The sequence below is a fragment of the Anguilla anguilla genome, chromosome 8 (assembly GCF_013347855.1).
Source record: "Anguilla anguilla isolate fAngAng1 chromosome 8, fAngAng1.pri, whole genome shotgun sequence".
NCBI lineage: Eukaryota > Metazoa > Chordata > Actinopteri > Anguilliformes > Anguillidae > Anguilla > Anguilla anguilla.
Window position 1 is genome coordinate 55084037 of NC_049208.1, and position 25812 is coordinate 55109848.

Below are 25812 nucleotides of genomic sequence, written 5' to 3' on the forward strand. Positions count from 1 at the left end.
TTTTTTAAACTGAAAACATGAAAAGACAAAAGGGAGATACATTGTATGCTGACATGATAAACTTGCTAATACACAAGCTACTCCTTGAAAACACAGTATACATATGTACAAGTGCTTTCCAAATAATAATAATAATAATAATAATAATTAATTCGTCAAAAAAGTGTGATTGTTCATATGATTTTGTTGTTTTGTTATAACACTTTTGTACGTGTTAACAGGTAAATCGTCATGGAGTATCACCAGAAGTTACTTCATCGAGTATCTTTTGTTGCTGTTGATTATAACAACGTACGTTCATAAGTATTTTTTAAAAATTAATACCGTTAATGTACACCAGTTGAAGTTTAGGCATTCAATGAATCTGCATACAGATAAAATGGTGGAGAGTGTGTTTATTCTTTATTGTCTCTCTGGGCGACGTATAATATGATTCTACACCGTGACAAATTGCAGAGGAAAAAAAAGAGTGGAGGGTAAAAGTAAAAAAATAAAATAAATAAATAAATAAAAAAGTTTTATATGAGAACATAACTGCGACTGTCCTAAAAAGGTTCAGAGAGATATTGTCAGTGTCAACCACAATGACTATAGTTTAACTACGTTCCCGACTGGAGAGATGGGGATTATAATATCTCTATTGCTATATTAATATTCAATGGAATAGGACAATACAATCTCAAATCTGATCGCTTCTCATTAGCGGATTCCATGTATCTTCTTTTTGAGCAGTATCTCGGTATGTTGGCCAAAACTGTTCTCAGATCAGCTCTCTCCGCACTTAGTAGTGCAATCACGTGCTTTTAAAACATGCCCTCGGAACCGGCAGCGTAAGTACTTCCGGGGTTAACGCGTCACGCTTACATGAGTAAGGTTACTTAACGACTACAATGAAGTTCATATGAAGAATATTTGTGTTTTTCGGTAAGATTGCGTTACATAAGTCTTAGGGGAAAACAAGCAAATAAGTCACAAGGTACTTGCATCATGTATGTTGCGTACTTTCTGTTTGGCGTGCTGTTTTCGAAGGCGAAAGGGGGGTAAGACGGCTAAGTTAGCAACCTGGTCACAGTTTTACTGGCTATCGTACCTTCTTCAGTTGTTCGTTGTTTTGCTTACAAGCTAACTAGCTCTAGTAGTGGTTGTTGTAATGGTTCCCAGGATGTGCTAGGCAACTTACAAACTTATTTCCAGGCTAGGTCGCTAACTAGCGATAACTGCACTACGGTCTGGAAACCAAGCCAACTGACAGAATATGCCATCAGTTGAACACCAGAGTGGGGTAACTTTACCTCATGTTTTATTATTTGCTTGCTACATGGCATACCACTTTCGGGCAAGTTGAAGTAATTTAACTAGGCTAGTTAACTGGCTTGGCTATGGAACTGTACGTATCCGCTAGTTAGCTAGCCATATAGCCAGCACACGCACTGTATTTTTATATATGGGGCATGCCCCCACCAAGGCGTAACTTGGCGGGATGGCATACCTGCCATCCCAATCCCAGTCAGCCACTACTAACTAGATGGATGCCTACGTATGAACACGGGTGGGTCCTCTGGAATTTTTTTTGTTTGCGCTTCTCGTGTGTGGTCTGTCCAGTTCCGAGACGCGCTGAGTTTTATATAATTGCACGTATATGTATTATGTAATGTTTTGAATTGCACTCTGACGGTTGATAATTCTGTATGTGCGTGTTTCCCCACAGTCTGGTACTGTCGGGGAAAGCTTGGCTCTCCCTGCTTCCGCGATGGCGGCTTGCGGTTGGCTGAAGGTCGCTGGAAGCTTCGCGGCGCCGGGTCCGTCCAGACTACTCCGCCCGCTGGCTTTGTGTCCGATCCCGGCCAGCAGGTGCCTGGCCTCTCGAACGTCGTCATTGTGTCGGTCAGGTGCTCGCTGTCGTCATTAGGGGGGTTTGGTTATCCTTGTGCTGGCTGGTTTTCACCAGCGCTGAATGCGGTAGTTAACCAATCAACCATTGGTATATAAGGTCGCCTAGAAACCTCGTCACACGCCAAAGCATGCTGCATGAACCCCTTGTTAGATTAAGCTGACAGTGAGGAAAACAAGAGAATGCTGACTCTTGTAGTTTGACAATTACTAGTCCTTTATGTGAGTTTTTTTGTAAGTTACCTGGTCAACAGGGCAATTTATCACAGTGATGGGCAGGTAAAATAACATAAAAATTGAGATTTCACAGTAACCTTTAATTTCAGACGAATGAGTTCCATAAGAAAAACGGACCACTTGGAGAGAACAGCCAACAACTCCCGACAGATGGTGAGTCTGCACCTCCTGTAGTGTCGACAGCTTCAAGCTCCTGTCTTAAAGAGTCTAGTCTAGTTTGTTGTGTAATGTGAGCTGAAGAGATGAAGAAGACATAAGTAAACTCCGTCCTGATCTTATTGTCCACTGGTGACTGCAGAGCACTCTTATCAGGGTCAGAGAAATCAGTCCTCTGGGTTTGGGGGGTTTCCATCTCATATTGAAATAACAGGTCATATGGCTGAAGCACATCATGTGTCTCTCAGAACAGACTTTGACCCAGCAGAGAGAAGCTACCTTTGAACCAGCAGTGTTTACTTCTTTTTTTATTTTTGGAATTTGGGTTTTACTGTTAAGATCAGGAGGCGTGTGTGTGTCAGGAGGAGGAGGGTGTTGGATTCCTTTATTTAGAGCTGAATAAAGATGACTTGTTTTATTTTTAATACATTTTTCAGGAATTTATTTTTAGGAACGGAAATTTCTAGGTCCTTAATGGTTAGTCTCATAAGATGGTATCAACCATACTGAATACTTACTGAGCGCATCTTCCTTCAGGCGGGGGGGGGGGGGGGGGGGTGCATGTGAATATCTGATAATTACATGTAATTTGTTTATTCAACGTTCATAGCGATAGGTCCTGTCTTTGAAAACCAGTAATTCCCTGATGTGGACACGATACAATCACATGTTCTATGAATATCTATGGTGATAACAGTGGTGAGCAGGCACTTTTTGATGACATCACAAAGGGACTTTCTGTGTTCCGTGTCTCCAGGCTGTGTTCCCGGCGAAGGTTTGTGGGATCAAGAACGAGTCGGACTCTGTGAGACGACTCCGTCTGTCCGTCCCCCATCCGGATTTCACCTTCAAAGCGGGGCAGTGGTGAGAGAGATTTCCCCCTTACACTGAGATCATAGATTTCTATCATGGGTTTATTAACAGAAATTATTTTGAGACGTGAGTAACCCTGCAGTCCTAGACAGTTATGTCAAGATTTCTCTCAACATTTCCTCTCTGTTGACTTCTGATCTGTGGTTCTGTTCTTCACTCTGACGCTATACCCGCACCTCAGGATTAGCAAATTCCCAGTGCTGCAAATCACCAGAGTAAGATTGGCCAGTAGAGGGTGGTGTGGCTTTAGTGATTTTACTGGCTGGAGTGATTTTGAAAAATACATTTCTTATGAAGCACAGTACCACCAGGGGCCAATAGAGTGTGCTGTTAGAAAATTAGCACAGGAAATCTATCCTCCTGAATTTGAACTGTGACCTGTGTAGTCTCTTTGTGATGTCATAGTCAATCATTCAAACAACAGAAGATTGCATTCCCATCTGATTTCAGTGTGTTCCAGCATTTAGTATCATGTGAGATTACAAATAATGTGATTAGAATGTTAAATTAATGTTCCAATGCTGATGTAACAATCAATACTGGAAAGCAGTGGAGTTCTAGAATACTTCATTAGAATTTTGAAAAAAAAAAAAAACATTCCAAAAAAGATCTTTGGGTTTCAGGGTGGACTTCTTCATCCCCGGCCAGGAGAAGGTGGGCGGGTTCTCCATCTGCTCGAGCCCCGCCCTGCTGCGAGGGGAGGGCGTGATTGAGCTGGCCGTCAAGTACGCCGAGCACCCGCCGGCCCACTGGATCCACCGCTCGGTGAGTTTGGGGTTAAATTATCAAATTACCGAGTTCACTGTATATTCACATTTCCACCGCTTCGCTGGTTTGAGCTGCCGTTAAGTAGTTAATTAATCAATTAAGCTAGAAGTCTGAGGAAATCGCAGACTTTTTTGGGATATACTTCCAGCTGAAGGATGCATCAGACGCTGCCTTCAAATTTAACCAAAAGAAGGCACCTTAGAAGGACACATTATTTGATTATTTTGACTACTCTTTGGGACATGCCTATGAAGGACAAGTGTGAAAATAGTGGAAATTCTGCCTTCTAACTCAGCTGACTTTGTATTGGTAGTCTGGTGTTATATCACTCTGTACAGTCTGGTGAGTATTGTGGTTAAGGCCCAGGGGACCTAAATTCTCTCTCGCTCCATCCCTCTATCACTCTATCCTCCTCTCCCTCACTCTCTCTTTTCCTCCCCTCTCTCACTCTTCTCTTCCCCCCCTGCTCTGTTCCTCCCTCTCTCACTCTCTCTCACTCCCTGTTTCCCCTCTCTCAGTGCAGGCTGGATTCAGAGGTGGCCGTCCGAGTGGGCGGGGACTTCTTCTTTGACCCCGCCCCTACGGGCCCGGCGGTGGACCTGCTGCTGGTGGCGGGCGGAGTGGGGATTAACCCCCTGTACTCCATCCTGCTGCATGCGCTGGACCTGCAGCGCCACCACCAGGCAGCAGGCCAGGGCTACAAGCCAGGAGCCGTGCAGCTCTGCTACAGTGCCAAGAACACCCAGGAGCTGCTGTTCAAGGTGCGCCCCACAGCGCCCCCCGGGGGCCAGCAAGAGACTAGCGCTCCTCTAGGAGAGTGTAGTAACAGTAGCCCCCTAGTGGCGAGTTTGGTAACGACGTTCTCTCTCTCCTTCGCTCCAGAGGTCGATCGTGGAGGCCTGTCAGGAGTTCCCCGGAAAGTTCTTCTGTGACTTCCACCTCACGCGCCAGAGCGAAGCCGTGGACCCGCAGCTGCAGCCCTTCATCAGCGGTGAGCGCCGCAAGTTAGCATTTAGCGCCTCACTGGTTAGCCTTTAGCGCCGCGTGGGTTAGCCTTCAGCACTGCACAAGCTTTAGGTTATAGCAGCACAAGCCTTAGCTTATAGCGCTGCAAGGGTTAGCCTTTAGCATCACATGAGTTAGCCTTAAGCGCTGCACAAGGCTTAGCTTATAGCACCACGTGAGTTAGCCTTTAGCGCTACACAAGGCTTAGGTTATAGTGCCACAAGTCTTAGCTTATAGCACCACGTGAGTTAGCCTTTAGCGCTACACAAGGCTTAGGTTATAGTGCCACAAGTCTTAGCTTATAGCACCACGTGAGTTAGCCTTTAGCGCTGCACAAGGCTTAGGTTATAGCGCCACAAGTCTTAGCTTGTAGCACCGCGCGAGTTAGCCTTTAGCGCTGCACATGGCTTAGGTTATAGCGCCACAAGTCTTAGCTTATAGCACCGCGCGAGTCAGCCTTTAGTGCTACACAAGGCTTAGGTTATAGCGCCACAAGTCTTAGCTTATAGCACCGCGCGAGTTAGCCTTTAGCGCTGCACAAGGCTTAGGTTATAGCGCCACAAGTCTTAGCTTATAGCACCGCGCGAGTCAGCCTTTAGTGCTACACAAGGCTTAGGTTATAGCGCCACAAGTCTTAGCTTGTAGCACCGCGCGAGTTAGCCTTTAGCGCCACACGACTTAGCCTTTAGCGCGGCATGGGTTAGCCTTTAGCACCGCGTGGCTCTTCAGCCTACTCTTTCACAGTGTGCTGCACAGTCTGGCATTTAAACACAGGTGTGTGCGTGCGTGCGTGTGTGTAATTGTGTGTGTGTGTGTTTTCTCAGGTGGCAGGATATCTGAGCAGGTTCTAAGGGAGCACCTGGAGAGGCTGGCGCGGGCGGGGCAGCGGGAGACTCTGTGCTACCTGTGCGGGCCGCCGCCCATGATCGAGAGCGTCTCCGAGCACCTGCAGCACCTGGGCCTGCCCCCCCACAGGATCCTGTTTGAGAAGTGGTGGTAGCCCCGCCCACTGCCGGCCCAAGCCCCGCCCACCTACACCTGGATCTCGGCGTCTGAAATCCTCCCCTGCCTTCCACTGACAGAATCACAGCGGTGTGAGCGCGGTCTGACCGTACTGCCCCGCCCGCCCCGCCCCGCCCCCAGCCCCTGCACCCTGGCATGCCCCCGCGGGGCACCTGAGCACACGTGTGCTGACTCCAGGCGTGTTGTAGGAGGCATGTTGCAGGCGTGTTGATTCGGCAGGACTCTTGTTTGCCACGTTGGATTTTATGGTTCACTCCTCTTCTGAAGACAGAAATATGCGCACATCACCTTTTATTTATTTTCAAATGAGAATGTGTCATGTTCTTTTTAAACAATAATTTTTGTTATAATTATGCATTGTAATAATAATATAACATATAATAATATATAATAATAATAATAACCGACATAGCACAGTTAGTCAAATGTAATTAAAAAACATTTTACCTCAAAAACAAACCAACCTTTTTAGGCTTTTTTTTTTCTTTTTCTGAAACATTCTGTTTTCAGGATTTATTTCTAAGCTCTTATATAGAATGCTGTTGTGTTTGTTGCCTGGGAAATGACCTTCCAGATGACCTCTTGCTCCTGAATGTTCAGACAGGAGGGGTCTGTACAGAAACCAGATGCTCAACACCTGCTTTCCTTCAGTCCTCTCTGCTTTTTAATCACAGGAGGTTCTAGCAAGTAGCAGGAGTTTCTGTTACATTTTTATGAATATTAATGAAGATGGGTGTGGCCCAACCTGTGGTCCAACCCCTTTGTCATCTGTTTTAAATATGAATTAAATTTGAACATGTAAGTTTCAGCAGAAGAGAGTTTGAACTTTCAATACTATGGAGTTGAGTATCTAGTTAGTCTGTAGAATCTGTATTATAATTCTGTGGGTTTTGCTCCTCTGGGTGAAGAACTGCACTATTTCGCCTGCATACAGATTTTCAGTGATTTTCATATTTATAGTTTAGTTATTTAGTTATAGAGTTTTTCAAATATTTGACTGATTTAAACTGAAAATCTGAAGAACGTCATAGGCTAACCAGTCGGCCGAATGGTGTCAAAAGTGAACTAGCAGATGCAATTGTGCCTTAATAATTAATCATTAATATCAACCTCATCTGTCATTCAGATGCATGAGCATCAAACAGCAACCAGCCACTCTTTCCGTTAATTAAAACTGAGAATAGGATCGGAATGGGACAGAAAGGATTGTGTGTGTGCTGTTGCTGAAGGGTACGGTGTGGGAAAGGCAGCAGTGTTTGATAAACGAGTCAGAATGAAGGAAAGTCGGGACAGAAACATCGCGTGTGTCACTGGACAGGTCCTGCGATCTTCAGACAGCTGCGCAGGAAACAAAATGCTGTGTTTCCAATCAATAAAAGATTCACATTCTTTAAAGACTGCTGTGCTGAGAGGTCCCTTTACAAGTTCGGGATGTTTTAGGGTGCGTGTACGCGCACGTGCGTGTGTCCTGGCTGTTTTTATTATTTTTATAGTGTTATGTTTGAAAAGTGAAAAGGAGCAGCAGCGTCCTGTTCAGAAGTGTTTTTTTTCTTTTTTTTATTGGGAGCGAAACCGCAATGCCCTGCCCTGGACTGAAGCCTGCAGCCCTAAGGCTAACGGGCTCTGCAGTGCGCTGCTCTGCCTGGCAGCCCTAAGGCTAACGGGCTCTGCAGTGCGCTGCTCTGCCTGGCTGAGTTTCGGCCTCCTCGTACGCTCTGCCTCTCTCAGGGAGAACCTGGTCCGGTTCACATCATCCTCTTATTACAGTTAACTACTGTGCCTCTTTATTCCTGTGTTTTATTCTTTGTTTTTTTTTTAAAACAGCTTTACAGCTAACCGCTGTGCCTCTATGAATTTTCTGTCTTCCCTTCAAATTGCTAATCTTATTTTTTGGGGGGCGCGGCTTGGGGGGTGTGGCTAGGGGGGGTGCGGCTTGGGTGGTGAAATTATTTATTGAACATGATTTTATTTCCTTCAGAAAGAGCTGCACAGTAGAGCTGTGTGTTTGACCCTATATAGGCATTATGAACACTGTGGGTCTAATCTAAAGTCGTATAAAATGTGTGTGTAATACGTGTTGTTCCTGTGATGTCCACCGGGTGGCAGTGTTTACCGTTACTGTTAACTGCATCTCCATGGCAACATTCAGCAAAACAAAACCAACTGGAAACAGTGATGAAATAAATAATGTTTATTCATGTTTGTGTGTTTTGTGCTTTTTAAAAAAATTACCTGCAGACGGGATGGCGGATGCGCGGCGCGGGACACGCAGGTGCGCAGTGCTGACAGTTTTGGAGTCTTAACCCTGTGTGAAGATGCAGGCTATAGAAAGTTCTAGCGCGGGGATGTGGTTGTGTAAAATCACGCCCACATGGCACACAAACACTCGCACAGGTTCACTGAGCTGGAGACGGAAATGCAAATGAGGCAGATGGCGAGGAGCGGCGGATCGCACCCGAGCTCGTCTGCCGCCGATCCCCCTCGCCCCTCGCCCCTCGCCCCTCGCCCCTCGCCCCTCCGCCTGGAGCGGACTCATTACTGCGCCGGCGTCTGTCCGTCCGCTAACGAGGAACCGTGCGAGACCGCGTAAAACGTCCGGCAGGTGTGCCTGTGCGCATACGTATTCATGTGTGTTTGTGTGCGGGGGAGGAACTACAAAAACTCCACTGTGACCTCATAGGGACTGTGACATCACAAGGTGATACAAGAATTGTTTTGTTTTTTTCTTTCTCCTTTGACATGGTTATATATGCTGAGGCGGACACTATAATACACGGCTACAGAGCTATAATGGAAACAGCACACATTCTGTACGTTTTTCTGAATTGAACAGGTGGGATCAAAAACACTCGACTGTCCTAAATACAGCAGAAGTATACAGCAAGAGGTGAGGGTATAATAGCAGTGTCAAACATAAAACCACAGATTCTACAGCTCTCACAAATGCTACTCAGCTCCTCAATGATTGGTCGTCACATCCTTGGAGCGGAAATAATTTAATTTGGGTGCTAGTCTTGCTCCTTGAACAGTCTCTTGCTCCTGTGTGTGTGACATTGGGAGAAACTTCATAACCCACATCAATGACCAGTACAACATACAACTGACAATGTGATTATCCACAATACCCTCTGGGTCTTGTGAAGTTCTATCACAAATTAAAGTAGAGATTTTTATGGCTTCTTGTGGTTCATTGTCTTTTTTAAAATATATAATACAGACATGCCCCCTCAGGTGTGTTCATATGTGGGGGCGTGTCCTCCACTGGAGTGGGCGGAGCTTCCACTTTGGCGGTGTCAGGTTAGAAGGATGCAGTCTGAATCCAAATCCTGTCTGGCCCTGCCCTCCTCCACCTCCCCAAGGCCCTCATTGGCTGGCTCCCCTGGTCCATCTGTAACCCCTCCTCCCAGCTGCTCGGTGACTCCGCCCTCTACAGGCTCCTCTGCAAGCTCCGCCCACTCGTTCACAGTGACTCCGCCCTCTGGGTCCTCTCTGCTCCGGCATCCAGCAGAGTCAGGCTTCAAGGGGGCGTGCCCAAGAGCCTCAGCCCCGCCCCCTCTCTCCTGTGGCTTCGCCCCTGCTTCCCTCTTCCCTGGCTCCGCCTCTCTCTCCTTCTTCTCCCTCTCGTTCTGCCTGTTCTTTTCATTCTTCCTCCCCACTCGCTCACTGTCCTCTCTCTCCGCTCTCCTCTCCGCCTCCTCGATTGTCACCGGTTGGCCCCGCCTCTCTGCCTCCAGCTCTTTGGAGGTGCTCTTGGGCGTGGCGCTGGGCGTGGCACAGGGCGTGGCGCTGGGCGTGGGTTTCTTCGCGGTTCTGTTCTTTTTCTCTGCTGCGTCTTTCTCACAGTTCTTATTAGATTTGCTCCTGAGGCTGAGACTCAGTCTCTGAAACACACACACACACAGGAATAAAACACGTGTGTGTGTCTCTATTATATTTATGTGTGTGTAGGGTAGTGTGTGTGCAGTGCAGTAGTGTGTGTACTACAATACACACAATACAATAAGGTCTAACAAATGTATTGTATAAGATAAGTATAACTTCCTTAGATTTATACTCAATACTTTTGGCTATATATCCCAGAATCCTGTTGGCCTTTTTACTGCTACAGCACAGTGCCTAGAACCTGAAAGACTTTGATCAACCATTACTCTCAAGTCTTTTTCAGACTGAGCACATTCCAATTTTGTTCCTCCCATAAAGTAATCCTGCCAAATGTTTTTATTTCACACATGCAGAACTTTACATTTGACTATATTAAATTTCATTTGCCAGGTTTCCGCCCACTTCTGGATTTTATTTAAATCGTCTTGGATTACTTTGGTAGATTCCAAACTATTAGATGGGCCTCCCAGTTTTGTATCATCTGCAAATTTGATGTACTCATCTAATGTACTTTCTATGTCCCTGTCAAGGTCATTGGCATAAATAAAGAAGAGCAGTGGTCCCAGCACCGATCCTTGTGGGACTCCACTTCCCACAGTTCCCTGATCAGATAATATCCCTCCTACTACTTTTTGTGTTCTACCCTGTAGCCAGTTCCGAAACCACTCTGAAATATGTCCTCTAATTCCTACTGTCTCCTTCGAGGATTATGCAGGGAATGTGTACCTTGATCTCTCTTCTCTTGCGGTGGAGGACAGGCCGTTGAAGAAACAAGATCTGTTTCGTGAACAAACTTCCATCACTGTGAGAGAAAAGAACCACGTCACAGAAAACTACTCCCACCTCCTCCTCTCTCTAAAATCATATATGTGTCTTCACCTGTTGAGATTTAATACAAATCATGTTTATTTAACATTCACAATAAAATAAATTCATGAAAATAGGTTTGAAGATATTTATGTAGTAAAATCAAATTCATTGTAAAATAGCAAAACCCATAGAAATTTACAAGCCATTGTGAAATAAGATTATATAGTCTTAAGTCCAAAAATTGAAAAAATTGAAAAATCATACACATTTCATTTAACTGTTGAAATGCATTTGAAATAATATTATCTTAACATCCATGTTAAGAAAATGTATCTGATGACATTTATGAAGTAAAATCTAAATAATTGAAATAGCAAAATAAATAAGACCATAGACTTATGTCCAATAATTCTAAAATGCTACATGTGATTTTCCTGTTTGGATAAATTAAAAATCATATGCATTTAACATCCATGGTGAAATATATGCATAAAAATTAGCCTAAAGTGATTTCTGAAGTAAAATCAATTTTACTGGAAAATAACAAAATACCTAAGACTATAGTTCTATGTCCAGAAACGGAAAAAAATACAAAAATCCTACATGTGATTTTTTCCTGTTTGGATAGATTACAAATCGTGTTCATTTAACATCCATGGTGAAATGAGTACATGAAAATTAGTTTGAAGATATTTGTGAAGTAAAATTGATTTCACTGGAAAATATTGAAACATGTGGAAACAGAAAAATCCTACACATGTGAATTTTGCATTCAGTTGGATTAAAATTTTTTGTTTAACATCCATGGTGAAATAAATGCATTTATTTAGAGGTATTCATCAAAAAATAATGCACTGTCACTGGAAAATTGCAAAATATATATTACATTACATTACAGGCATTTGGCAGACGCTCTTATCCAGAGCGACGCACAGCAAAGTGTATAACCATAACCAGGAACAAGTGTGTCGAAAACCCTAGAGAGAAGTACCGTTCCAAGTGCAGGGAACAACCGCATAGTTCAACTTTGACCCTGTAGGTTAAACTGATTAACACTAACACAAACAAGAACAGCAACAACGCAGTCTATGCAAAAATACAAGCAGTAGATAAGACGAGTGCATTAACTAAGTCACCTACGAAACAACTACCTAGTTATGACATATCTATATGAATATCTATAGTCTTATGTCCAAAAAGTAAAAAAAAAAAAAAAAGTACAGTATATATGTGACTTTTCCTTTCTGCCTGAGAGAGAGAGATTCCTTCCTAACCTGTCCTAATGAAAGATATTATACTTGGGAATAAAATCCTGATAAACTGATAAACATGCTTTTATGAAAATATACATGTTTATCATAGTTAATATCTAGTCCAACCCTGGTATTTTCCCTAACCCCTGTTACTAGCCCAAGGAGTGATCATGTCACCAGTTCACACACAGGTATGTGTACACATGCACTTACATTCAGGTCTTAAGCAGATGGTCTTTTACAGAAGTCAGTTCGCCAGAGAGACGGGGGGGGGGGGGGGGGGGGGGGTCATGTGACAGGTGAGCGGGTGTGGTACCTGTTTCTGTTGGCGATAGGTGTTGGCAGGACACAGGTGAGTCTCCATCCATACAGAGCCAAAGACTGGAGCAGCGGAACATAGTCTGTCTTTACCTGCACACCCTGTATGTGCATTACAAACACATTACACACACATTATACCTACATTACACACACATTACACACGCATTACACGCACATTACATATTACACACACATTACACAAGCATTACACACACATTACACATGCATTACACACATATTATACACATATTAAACACACATGGATATTACACGGATATTACACATATGTTACACACACATTACACACACTTTACACATGCATTATATACACTTTACACATGCATTACACACATTACACATACATTACATGCACATTACACACACATTACACATGCATTACACACACATTATACATGCATTACACATATTACACATATTACACACACATTACACGCACATTACACACATATTACAAATACATTACACAAATTACACACATTGCATACACATTACACACATATTATACATGCATTACACACACATTACACATGCATTGTGCACCCATTACACACGCATTACACACTCATTACACGCACATTATTCATGCATTACACACACATTACACATGCATTTCATACACATTAACACACACATTACACATGCATTACATACACTTTACACACACATTACACACACATTACACATGCATTACACACATTACACATACATTTCATACACATTAACACACACATTACACACGCATTACATACACTTTACACACGCATTACACACACATTACACATGCATTACACACACATTACACACATTACACACACATTACACATGCATTACACACACATTACAAATACATTACATATACATTACACGCACATTACACACGCATTACACACACATTACACATGCATTACACACACACTCACCTGAATGACGGTCCATTGCTCCACCACTATGGCATCGAATGCTGAGGCAGAAGAATCTGACTCTGCCCCCTCCTGAAAGACGAACACGCCCTCCACCGTCTCCGGCAACGCCTCTGCATCCAAGACATCCCATAATAACACACTTTCTCACAGACATCCCATAATAACACACTTTCTCACAGACATCCCATAATAACACACTTTCTCACAGACATTCCTTAGGAACACATTTTCTTATAAACCTTTTTTCCTTAAGGCCTGTAGGATGGATCTGATCCAACTTCTGATGTAATACAGTACTCTTAACAATTGTCAAATTCAAGGGGAATTTTATGCAAAATGTCCTCATACAAACCCAGCTTTATGCCACATGATTAAAAATGAAATAAAACACTAGATAATTCACGGTCCCGAACAGTTAAACACCGACAGTCACCCACCACCAGGGGGCAGTCATAATGGCAGTGGAGATGATGAGTCATTTTTGGGAACTGATGGATTTACGGATCCTATAATGAATACAAATAATGTGTGATTGTGTCGACAGAATGTTCGGTCATGAACGGAAGCGCGGTTATTAACGTCCCAGCATGCATCAGATGAAGCCTTCATGCTGAACACACACATAAATTATGAGTGTGGCTGCTTGTCTGGATGGAGATGGTTATGGAGCTGCTCAGAGTAAAGTGTTGACAGAGTGCCGGGTCATGTGGGCCCCAGGAGGCCAGCTCTGCTGCGAGCCTTAATGTTGTTGTTGTTAGGAGCATCAGGTCCCATTACCGCTGCACAGCGGGTTCCGCACGCCGATATAAATCTCCCATCATGCACTGCCGCCGGGCCGCGGCTGCGGAGAGCAGCTCGCTCGCTTGCCACGGGCGGCCCGCGGAGTCGATCGAGGCGAACAAACGAACGTCCTCCGGTTTCACGGTGAGCTGGGACAATAGATAAGGACAAGGAGCTCGCCTCACAGCGAGAGACACACGGAACTCAGAGGGGATTCCGCCAAGGAGCTCGCCTCACAGCGAGAGACACACGGAACTCAGGGGGGATTCCGCCATTTTGTGTGTCGTGTGTCATTGCAGACTTGTTGATTTTGTGGACAACTTCATTACCCCCCCTCCACTGAGGGTTCTGCAGGTCTTACCCTTTGAATGTTTAATATTGCAGCCATGACAACCATAATGTGCATGTCAGAAAGGCACATGGAAGAGACATGCCAAATCCAATAACATACTAAACCCCCCCCCCCGACACCCCCCTACACACACACACACCCCCAACACAACACAGGACCCACCCTCACCCTCCGTGCTTTCTCTTTTATTCCTGCTGGTTGTGTGGCTATGCTTGATTCTGTTTGCCAGTGTTTGGCCTTGTTTAGTTGTATTTTGGGCGCTACTGAATTTGTATGTGGTGTTTGTGGCTGTGGTCATGTTGGGTTGTGTTTGATCATGCTGGGTTATGTTGGGTCATGTTGGGTTGCATTCGGTTGTGTTCACTCATGTTGGGTTATGCTCGGTCATGTTGGGTTGTGGTGGGTCATGCTGGGTTGCACTGGGTCATGTTGGGTTGCGTTGGGTAATGTTGGGTTGCGTTGGTTCATGTTGGGTTGCGTTCAGTTACGTTCGGTCATGCTGGGTTGCGTTCGCTCATACCGCCGCTCGGCTGGGTCCCCAGGTGGAAGTAGCCGTCCACCAGAGAGGCGCCGCCGCTGAAGTGCTGGGTCATGTGATCGAGCCAGCCGGCCTCCATCTGGCTGACTGCCGCGTCCCGCCACTCCAGCCGCAGGGGCACCCTGAGCGTGTAGAACCGCGTCGGCTCCGGGGACGGCGCCCCCTGGTGGTTAAACAGGGAGAAGAGCTCCGTCCCTGCGAGGACAAACAGCCCAGCCTCAGCTCAGCGTTTCTCCCCCAGGCGCTGGGCGCCACGGAAACGCACGCCGCCTGATGCATTATTCAAATAACATCCCGACGATTATTCAGAACGCTCAGCGGATTCCGTTATCGCCCAGCAACCATTATTCACACATTATCCGTTTATACAGGTGGGTGTTTGCTCCTCCAGCTCAGGTGAACCGCTCTGATCAAAGGGACTCTAATCTTAGCCCCCCCTTATCGCCCACGGCAAGACCTCAAAAAAACGACTTCGATCGCAGCCTAAGAGCTCATTCCAGGTCAGGGGCTCGAAAACGCAAACATTCAGCTTCATTAACGAGCGCCACCCACGTTTTATCTGAGGCTGCAGCTTCTGAAACCCCGCAAACGCACCGCCAGGGGCCTCAGCGCGGCGTCAGAGACTCCTGACTCACCGCAGACAAACTCCAGCGCTCTGTGAAAACAGCCTGACCTGGGCACTTCACCGGCTCGCTCGACAGAAACATCACCAGGGTCGGAACAGACTGAAATTAACAGGCTGTCCCAAAAAAATTAAACAAGAGCGTGAAATTCTATGAGAAACCCAGCCAGGTGTGATGTGGGAAACACCAAAGTGTCAACAGCAGGTTTCACACAAAGGGGCTGGAAATGAGGGGGTTGCTGGTTTGACTCACACTGGGGCATTTCTGTTGTGTGATTAGCTGTGGGACATAACAGGGTTCAGTGAGGCCTCCGCAGCAGGAACCAATAATGCAGAAACCATGAGCTGAATAAAAGGCTAGTGGGTGGAATGATAAGCTCTGAATAATAATGACCTGCATAAACTGATATGTAAAGCCTGTAGGCTTCATAAACGGATAAAGCGCGGAAACATAAGCTGTGAGCCGTAAATAACCTGAAGTGCAAATCCTGTGAGTTCTGCTTTTCACCTCCATTTAACCTGCCTGGTCAGCTGAAGACCCACCTCTCCTGCACAGTGACACTCTGAGGGAGGAGGAATGGAAGGGGAATGGCCGGGACTACAGCCAATCAGGCGCTGAGGGGAGGATTAAGGGAGGGCTGGGCGTGGAGAGCCAGTTTCTGTGGGAATTTGATTAGGACAGCCAGTCCACTCCTACCCCTTTGAGAAGTGCGGTAAAAGGTGTCCGATGTGCTGTATAGTGTGTGAGAGCACACTCACTCTCCACAGGTCCTGTGGGTTCCTCCACGTGGGTCGGGCTCCTGGCCTGCTCTGTTTTAAGGCTCAGCTGATTCTCTGGGTCATCCGGGTTCAGCTTGCCTGGGTCATTTGGATCACAGCCCTCCTGTGTGGGTTCCAGTCTGCTCCAGAGCTCGGGGTTCTGGTTCTGGTCGAGCTCGTCCCTCAGGAAGGAGGAGGGGCTGGAATGGAGGGAGAGGGAATAGTCGTCCCCATCGCCCTGCCCTGGAACGCCCGTCACCATGGCGACCTGCTGGACGAACCCCACGAACATGGAGCCCTGCTCCGCCGCATCGTGAACCTGAGAGCCAAACAGCACCGTCAGAACCAGAACCAGAACCAGAACACCCAAACAGCACCGTCAGAACCAGAACCAGAACCAGAACCAGAACCAGAACACCCAAACAGCACCGTCAGAACCAGAACCAGAACCAGAACACCCAAACAGCACCGTCAGAACCAGAACCAGAACCAGAACACCCAAACAGCACCGTCAGAACCAGAACCAGAACACCCAAACAGCACCGTCAGAACCAGAACCAGAACCAGAACATCCAAACAGCACCGTCAGAACCAGAACCAGAACCAGAACACCCAAACAGCACCGTCAGAACCAGAACCAGAACACCCAAACAGCACCGTCAGAACCAGAACCAGAACCAGAACACCCAAACAGCACCGTCAGAACCAGAACCAGAACACCCAAACAGCACTGTCAGAACCAGAACACACACGTGTGCATGAGGGGGAGGGGCAGAGTGTGAGGAGGCGGGGCAGAGTGTGAGGGGGAGGGGCAAAGTGTGAGGGGGCAGGGCAGAGTGTTAGGGGCGGAGCAAAGTGTGAGGGGGCGGGGCAGAGTGTGAGAGGGAGGGGCAGAGTGTTAGGGGCGGAGCAAAGTGTGAGGGGGCAGGGCAAAGTGTGAGGGGGCGGGGCAGAGTGTGAGGGGGAGGGGCAGAGTGTTAGGGGCGGAGCAAAGTGTGAGGGGGCAGGGCAAAGTGTGAGGGGGCGGGGCAGAGTGTGAGGGGGAGGGGCAGAGCGTGAGGGGGCAGGGCAAAGTGTGAGGGGGCGGGGCAGAGTGTGAGGGGGCAGGGCAGAGTATGTTTGAGTGGCAGGGTTTGAATGAGGGAAAAAAATTGTTCCATGATTGTGAAAATAAACACCAATTTCTGGTTTTAATATTCTGCAAGCAACAGAGAGAGAAGAGAGACAAGAGAGACAGAGAGGTAGAGGGGGGAGAAGAATGAGAAGGGGGAAGAGAGGGAAAGACAGGGAGAGATAGAGGGACAGAGAGGGAGACCGAGTGAGAGAGAGAAAGAGTGGGGGCTAGAGAAAGAGAGGGAAACAGAGAGAGAGAGAGAGAGAGAGAGAGAGAGAGAGAGAGAGAGAGAGAGAGAGCGAGAGAGAGAGACTTTTAATACCAAGGCTAAATGAACAGCCTCTGATGTCTCTTTTTAAATGAGCTGACAGATGATAATTTGAATAAAAAATAAAGCCTGTGGGAATGGCTGGTTGAATGTTCAGGAAGAGGGAACAATGGAAATAGTTCCTGCCCATTATGGGTCTTTAATAGAGCGCAGCCCAAACCTGCATGCGCATGAGGAGATACTGCGTCTGTCACACAGCCTGCATTACAACTGCACAGCTGCAAATAAAGGCCTGTGTGCATTTTAAAACACACACGCGTGCACAAACAAACACACGCACACACACACATGCACAAATGAACACAAACACACACACACACACACACGTACGCAAGCACACACACACACACGTGTACTGTGACACCTGCAATCATTTCAATCATTTAAATCTCATTTCTGTGCACCTGAATCTGCAGGCTGTGCTGCATGTGGCTTGTGAAATTGCAGAGCAGGAAGAAGAATACATTTAATATCCAACTGCTGCTGGATGTGGGACATAATGGCAGTTATTACAGCCCCCCCCCTCCTCCTCTAACCCCCACACCCCCCCGCCACCCCGCCTCTAACCCCCCCACCCCCGCTGCTCGGGGGACGGAACCTTTACGTTTCCCAGGTGATGAGTTTGGGGAGCCTGCTGGCTGCTGTAGAAAGAATGATCCCATAATGCATCTGGCCTTTCTGTGTCTCCACGTCCCCACAAACTGGGCCCAGTTCAGGACAGGGAATGGATCTGCGGCCATGGTGGTAGGTTAGGGTTGAGTGTGTGTGTGTGTGTGTGTGTGTGTGTGTGTGTGTGTGTGCGTGTGCGTGTGCGTGTGCGTGTGCGTGTGCGTGTGCGTGTGCGTGTGCGTGTGCGTGTGTGTGTGTGTGTGCGTGTGTGTGAGTGTGTGTGCGTGTGCGTGTGCGTGTGTGTGTGTGTGTGTGTGTGTGTGCGTGTGTGTAGAACAGTGCGTCACAGTGATGCAGAGAGTTTCTCACCTTTTTGACGCAGCCCTGGACGAGTTCGTTGTCTGGGAACAACCCGGGGGGCTGGCACACATCAATCTCCAGCCACCGGCACTCAGACTCCTCCACACTGCAGGGTGTAGAGTAACTATTACTACACTATACTCACACTGCAGGGGTACAGAGTAACTATTACTACACTATACTCTCACTGCAGGGTATAGAGTAACTATTACTGCACTATACTCACACTGCAGGGGTACAGAGTAACTATTACTGCACTATACTCACACTGCAGGGTGTAGAGTAACTATTACTGCACTATACTCACACTGCAGGGTGTAGAGTAACTATTACTGCACTATACTCACACTGCAGGGTGTAGAGTAACTATTACTACACTATACTCACACTGCAGGGGTACAAAGTAACTATTACTACACTATACTCACACTGCAGGGTGTAGAGTAACTATTACTGCACTATACTCACACTGCAGGGGTACAGAGTAACTATTACTACACTATACTCACACTGCAGGGTATAGAGTAACTATTACTACACTATACTCACACTGCAGGGTACAGAGTAATGATTACTACACTATACTCACACTGCAGGGGTACAGAGTAACTATTACTACACTATACTCACACTGCAGGGTGTAGAGTAACTATTACTACACTATACTCACACTGCAGGGGTACAGAGTAACTATTACTGCACTATACTCACACTGCAGGGGTACAGAGCAACTATTACTATACTATACTCACACTGCAGGGGTACAGAGTAACTATTACTACACTATACTCACACTGCAGGGATACAGAGTAACTATTACTGTACTCACACTGCAGGGGTGCAGAATAACTATTACTATACTATACTCTCACTGCAGGGATACAGAGTAATGATTACTACACTATACCCACACTGCAGTGGTACAGAGTAACTATTACTATTCTCACACTGCAGGGGTACAGAGTAACTATTACTACACTATACTCACACTGCAGGGGTACAGAGTAACTATTACTATACTATACTCTCACTGCAGGGGTACAGAGTAACTATTACTATACTATACTCACACTGCAGGGTGTAGAGTAACTATTACTACACTATACTCACACTGCAGGGGTACAGAGTAACTATTACTATACTATACTCACACTGCAGGGATACAGAGTAACAATTACTATACTATACTCACACTGCAGGGGTACAGAGTAACTATTACTATACTCACACTGCAGGGGTACAGAGTAACTATTACTATACTCACACTGCAGGGATACAGAGTAACTATTACTATACTCACACTGCAGGGGTACAGAGTAACTATTACTATACTCACACTGCAGGGATACAGAGTAACTATTACTATACTCACACTGCAGGGGTACAGAGTAACTATTACTATACTATACTCACACTGCAGGGATACAGAGTAACAATTACTATACTATACTCACACTGCAGGGGTACAGAGTAACTATTACTATACTCACACTGCAGGGATACAGAGTAACAATTACTATACTATACTCACACTGCAGGGATACAGAGTAACTATTACTATACTATACTCTCACTGCAGGGGTACAGAGTAACTATTACTATACTATACTCACACTGCAGGGATACAGAGTAACTATTACTACACTATACTCACACTACAGGGGTACAGAGTAACTATTACTGCACTATACTCTCACTGCAGGGATACAGAGCAACTATTACTACACTATACTCACACTGCAGGGCTACAGAGTAATGGTTACTACACTATACTCACACTGCTGCAGGGATACAGAGTAATGATTACTACACTATACTCACACTGCTGCAGGGATACAGAGTAATGATTACTACACTATACTCACACTGCTGCAGGGATACAGAGTAATGATTACTACACTATACTCACACTGCTGCAGGGATTCCGAGTAATGATTACTACACTATACTCACACTGCTGCAGGGATACAGAGTAATGATTACTACACTATACTCACACTGCAGGGGTACATAATTTTTCACAATCTAACATTTTATTTCAGGGCTCATAAGCCTGTCCTTCTCTGCAGGTTTGAATATTCAGAGAACTGGAAACTGTAGTGGCTCTGAGTGCTTAGTGACTCACTGCAGAGACACACAGCTTTAACGCACAGAGAGATCTTTAATCACAGCACCTTTACTGTGTCCACGCCAGCACTCTTTACTAACACGCTATCCGCTGAATCCCTGCGCTAGAAAACTAGAAAACACTCTTCCTCTTCAAACTCCTCAGATCTAACGGATCTGTACATCTGCAATGTGTCATAAGCACCATAACATGCACCATGTGCAGTTTAGCTTTGTGCAGTTCAGTTTTTCTATCAAACACAGAATAAGCTATTCTGTGTTTGAGAAAGGAGTTATTTAATTAATTCAATAATAAGAGAATAAAAATAAAACTGCTTGTGTATCAGAAGAGCTGTGCGGATGAGGTCTTTTTTTAAGAGTTTAGTCTCTGGGGACGGTTGGCACTCTGACGGGCGACCTCTCTCCATTCCCCGTCCCTTCTCTCCTGATGAGCAGAGGGACAGGAAGTTGTCGCGCAGTTCTTTCTTTTGTCCCCCAGGGGGCCGGTGCTGATGCTGATGTGAGCACTCGTCTCCACGGTGACAGGCACTGAGATAAAGCTGAATCATTTGGCAGGAGAAACAGCATCTCCATCAAAGGAGACCCTCCCCCCCACTGAACCCTGAGGGGCGTTATCTTTTTCCCTCTCTGTCCCTCTCTCCATCCTTCTCTCTTTATCTGTCTCTCTGCCTCCCTTCCTCTCACTATCCATCTGTTTCCTCCCCCCTTCCTCTCAGCTCTTAAAAGTGTCTGTATTGTATAAATAGTCTTCATAAATTTCACACTCTCTCAAAGCACACATGCACACAAATTCTCTCTCTGTCTCACACATTCACACACACTCACACGTACACGCTCACACACACACACACACACGCTCACACACACACACACACACACGCTCACACACATACACACACACACTCAAACACGCACACACACACACACACACCCACCCATACACACACACGCACGCACACACACACACACACGCACACACACTCACACACACACACACACACACACACCTGTGGGAGGGGCGGATCAGCACGGCTCTGTAGAGCTGGCGCTGCAGGCTGGCGTTGGGGGGGCCGCAGGGGTGTACGAAGGGGTGCAGGGCGGCCAGCAGGAAGCCCTGGAGGTAGAGGTCCTGCAGCTGCCCCGGGAGCTCCCTCACAGAGGACAGGCAGGGCGTGGACGAGCCGGGCAGCTCTGAAACGAGAGCGACCGATTACACCAAAACACACACCCCCCGGGTCCCCAAAACACGCACCCCCCTGGGTCCCCAAAACAAGCCGCAGAGGCAGGAAATATACCCCCGCAGTGGAACAGAGAACTTACAGAAGTAACTGATCCAGACCTTCTCGTTATAAGCCTTTATCAAGGGTCAACAAATTCCAGCAGCTTTACACCCCTCTGTACATGAAAGAGTGGTTGTGTTAGCATGTGCTATTAGCCATCATGCTGACGCATGTTGTTAGCGACCCCGCTAACATGCGGGAGTAGCAATGTTGTTAGCGACCCCGCTAACATGCGGGAGTAGCAATGTTGTTAGCGACCCCGCTAACATGCGGGAGTAGCAGTGTAATTAGCGACCGCGCTAACATGCGGGAGTAGCAGTGTTGTTAGCGACCCCGCTAACATGCGGGAGTAGCAGTGTTATCAGCGACCGCGCTAACATGCGGGAGTAGCAGTGTTATTAGCGACCGCGCTAACATGCGGGAGTAGCAGTGTTATTAGCGACCGCGCTAACATGCGGGAGTAGCAGTGTTATCAGCGACCGCGCTAACATGCGGGAGTAGCAGTGTTGTTAGCGACCCCGCTAACATGCGGGAGTAGCAGTGTTATTAGCGACCGCGCTAACATGCGGGAGTAGCAGTGTTGTTAGCGACCCCGCTAACATGCGGGAGTAGCAGTGTTGTTAGCGACCCCGCTAACATGCGGTGCTAGCGGTTGCGCCTGTGTGAAGCTGCAGCATTGGCAGTGCTGCTAAGAGGGGGGTATTCACGCAGCATTAGTTGCTTGCTGAGCTTTTACGGATCAGAAACCCGCCCTGCTTAATTTTAACAAACACCGATCGTCAGGGAGACCGTGTTCATGCGCACCGTGCACCCCTGAATCTAAATGGAGAAAAACCACCCGCAGGGCCATTATGGGCTGTAATCGCCATGGAGATGGCTGCGGATCAAAGGGCCCCAGTCTTGGCGCTCTGTGAGCTCGGCGGCTAACGCCAGCCTAGCGGCCCATTATCGCCACGGCGGATTAGGGTGCTCTGTGGGATTACTGTTACCACGCAGATCAAAGCGCGAATTCGGGCGAGGCCCTGCCGCCATGGCGATGTTGCACACGCTGAAAACGTGCCCCCGAAGCAGGGCCCCGCTGAATATGCATGAGAGCACAACCTGGAACTCACTCTAATGGAGACAGGAAGGAGCAGGCTCGCATCCTCTTATTAAATATAGTATCTCTGGGGGGGGGGAAATGGCATTGTGGGATACGAGAGATTTGACAACATTTTTTCTGCAGAATTATTCTCCCCCCTTCGGCTTCCTGCTGTGGGGGCGCTTTAAAATAAAACCCAGCTTTAAACAGACGTGCTTGAACACGAATATGGGTAAATATTCAAATAAACTTCTGCTACTGTTGACTGTGTGTGTGTGTGTGTGTGAGTGTGCTTGTGTGTGAGAGTGTGCCTGTGTGTGTGTATGTGTGTGAGTGTGCTTGTGTGTGAGAGTGTGCCTGTGTGTGTGTATGTGCGTGAGTGTGCTTGTGTGTGAGAGTGTGCCTGTGTGTGTGTATGTGTGTGTGTGCTTGTGTGGGTGCATGTGAGTGACTGAGTGTGTGTGTGTGCCTGTGCTTGTGTGGGTGCATGTGAGTGACTGAGTGTGTGTGTGTGCCTGTATGTGTGTGAGTGTGCTTGTGTGGGTGCATGTGAGTGACTAAGTGTGTGTGCGTGTGAGTGTGTGTGTGAGTGTGTGTGTGTGAGTGTGCCTGTGTGTGTGTGTGAGTGTGTGTGCGCATGTGTGTGCTCCGTGGGGCTCCGATTCAATCCGATTAGCATAAACCATGAGAGTAATAAATGAGCTGGAGGAGATTAGCTTCGCTGGCGCGCGGGATGGGGGGGGACGCTCTGAGGCGTCCCATCGCTGGCGACGGACCAGCGGCTTTCCGCGCCACGCTAATCGCCCGATTTTACGGGGCTGCGTCGGGGGAGACGGCACATCCTCCCGCAAGACCGCGAAGAACAAACATCTAATTCAAAGCGAATTTCAATACGACGCTGTTAAAACAAAACAGAAAAAATACACCAGAAATTATTTTTTCAAAGAGACTGAAGCAAACTTCAGACTCCAGTGCTCACTCTGTATGCGAAACCGAGATGGATACACATTTAGCACTGAGCTCTTAATTACGCTCGTCATTACATTTATTTGGCTTTTATACAAAGCGATAAACAATAAGTGCATAATCAAAGGTCTTCTTAACAACACAAATAGTGCGCAAAAAAGAGAAAGACCAGTCTAAGTTCGCTCGTGAGGGTGCTGGGGCACCATGAGTCCACCAGGGTCTGGAGTTCTGCAGGAGGAAGACCACACCGCTCTTCCTCAGGAGAGTCCGTCAGCTCACGGTCAGCTGCAGGACAGCACAGCCTCAGCCGTCATTCCAGAATGTTCCCCAGATCTCCCGTGGGCTCAGATCTGCTGACTGAGAAGGCTGCGATAGGTGTAGACAGTGTCAGCCTCATGCTCCTCAAACCACTGGGCGATTACTCCAGCTCTGTGGAAGGGGGCGTGGCCATCTTTAAAACACGCCCCCCTTCTCTGCGGGAGAGAAACGCACTAACGTGGGGTGAACATGATCACTCAGCACCATTAGGGAGTGATTAGCATCGATCTTAGCTTCTAAGGGCACGAACGTGTCAAAACCATGCTGCGAAAACGAGCCCCCCGTCCCATTACAGAACCTCCCGCACGCCTCCCCGTGAGACCCCTGACGGGTTCCTCTTTCCTGATCACCAGACGGTGAAAACCACGGCCATTTCCAGCCGCCACACGAGCGAAATGAGACATTTTAAACGTAAAGCTTCCTGTAATTTGATGATCGCCGCCAGGACGCGGCGAACGTCTGTCGCGCGCGGTCAGCCTTGACGGCGAACGCGTTTCCTGCGGTCGGCAGCGAGCGCGCGAGCGAGCGCGTGCGAGTCTGATTGGATCTCGCGTGCAGTGAAGCGGGAGAATAACCCGGCGCAGCTGGGTGCTCAGGCAGACCTGCGGAAACGCCTCGGTGCTCCTCCTGATTATAATTTCACACATGGACCCGACGTGCCAGAATAACACAACGGCTCTTTCTCCTTCTCATAACGCATGAGAGAAAGCCGTACTGCTGATGATGATTAAAATCAGGCCCTAACCCTAACCCTAACCCTAACCCTAACTACAGACAGGGTTTTAAAATGGCTAACCCTAACCCTAACCCTAACTACAGACAGGGTTTTAACCCTAACCCTAACCCTAACTACAGACAGGGTTTTAACCCTAACCCTAACCCTAACTACAGACAGGGTTTTAAAATGGCTAACCCTAACCCTAACCCTAACTACAGACAGGGTTTTAACCCTAACCCTAACCCTAACTACAGACAGGGTTTTAAAATGGCTAACCCTAACCCTAACCCTAACTGCAGACAGGGTTTTAAAAGGTTTTTTAAAGGATGTGTATTAGAAGGGCACACGCTCAGCAAAACCTGCTGTAAAATTCATTTTTATCTCGTGACGACAGGGCTGATTGAGAGTGTTGAGTGGAGAAGCGGCCCTACAGTGACCCCCCCCCTCCCCCACCAGGTCTGTGTTGGAAGCTGTGCGTCTGTTTCGCTGGCGGGCGCGCGTCTGTTTTGCCGGCGGGCACACGTCTGTTTCGCTGGCGGGCGCGCGTCTGTTTTGCCGGCGGGCACACGTCTGTTCCGCTGGCGGGCACACGTCTGTTCCGCTGGCGGGCGCGCGTCTGTTTCGCTGGCGGGCGCGCGTCTGTTTCGCTGGCGGGCGCGCGTCTGTTTCGCTGGCGGGCGCGCGTCTGTTTCGCTGGC

The 25812-nt window shown here is 47.3% G+C and overlaps 2 protein-coding genes across 12 annotated transcripts in view; one reads left to right on the forward strand and one right to left on the reverse strand.

Annotated features, from left to right (window-relative positions):
- The first annotated feature begins 841 nt into the window (after positions 1 to 841).
- On the forward strand, positions 842 to 6359 carry oxnad1 (oxidoreductase NAD-binding domain containing 1). Of its 8 annotated transcripts, none has more exons than XM_035429077.1 (8): positions 842 to 924; positions 1709 to 1884; positions 2217 to 2280; positions 3041 to 3147; positions 3780 to 3921; positions 4443 to 4685; positions 4807 to 4915; positions 5754 to 6358. In XM_035429077.1, the coding sequence occupies exons 2-8, from the start codon at positions 1751 to 1753 to the stop codon at positions 5927 to 5929; spliced, it is 975 nt and encodes a 324-aa protein (XP_035284968.1). In that variant the 5' UTR covers positions 842 to 924; positions 1709 to 1750; the 3' UTR covers positions 5930 to 6358. The 8 variants fall into 8 exon arrangements, with proteins under 8 accessions (XP_035284968.1, XP_035284972.1, XP_035284969.1 ...); XM_035429078.1 differs by having other exon boundaries at positions 851 to 976; positions 5754 to 6359; XM_035429074.1 differs by lacking the exon at positions 842 to 924 and adding an exon at positions 988 to 1282 and having other exon boundaries at positions 5754 to 6359.
- A 2277-nt stretch (positions 6360 to 8636) lies between these two features.
- rftn1a (raftlin, lipid raft linker 1a) overlaps positions 8637 to 25812 on the reverse strand; it is a 30015-nt gene continuing 12839 nt past the window's right edge. For all 4 annotated transcript variants that reach the window (XM_035429054.1, XM_035429051.1, XM_035429053.1 and 1 more), the window contains 8 exons: positions 21759 to 21942; positions 18634 to 18730; positions 16214 to 16532; positions 14815 to 15027; positions 13160 to 13272; positions 12214 to 12317; positions 10561 to 10636; positions 8637 to 9833 (listed from right to left, as the gene is read on the reverse strand). In XM_035429054.1, coding sequence (XP_035284945.1) covers positions 9246 to 9833; positions 10561 to 10636; positions 12214 to 12317; positions 13160 to 13272; positions 14815 to 15027; positions 16214 to 16532; positions 18634 to 18730; positions 21759 to 21942 — 1694 coding nt within the window. In that variant the 3' untranslated portion in view covers positions 8637 to 9245. The remainder of the gene's footprint in view (positions 9834 to 10560; positions 10637 to 12213; positions 12318 to 13159; positions 13273 to 14814; positions 15028 to 16213; positions 16533 to 18633; positions 18731 to 21758; positions 21943 to 25812) is intronic.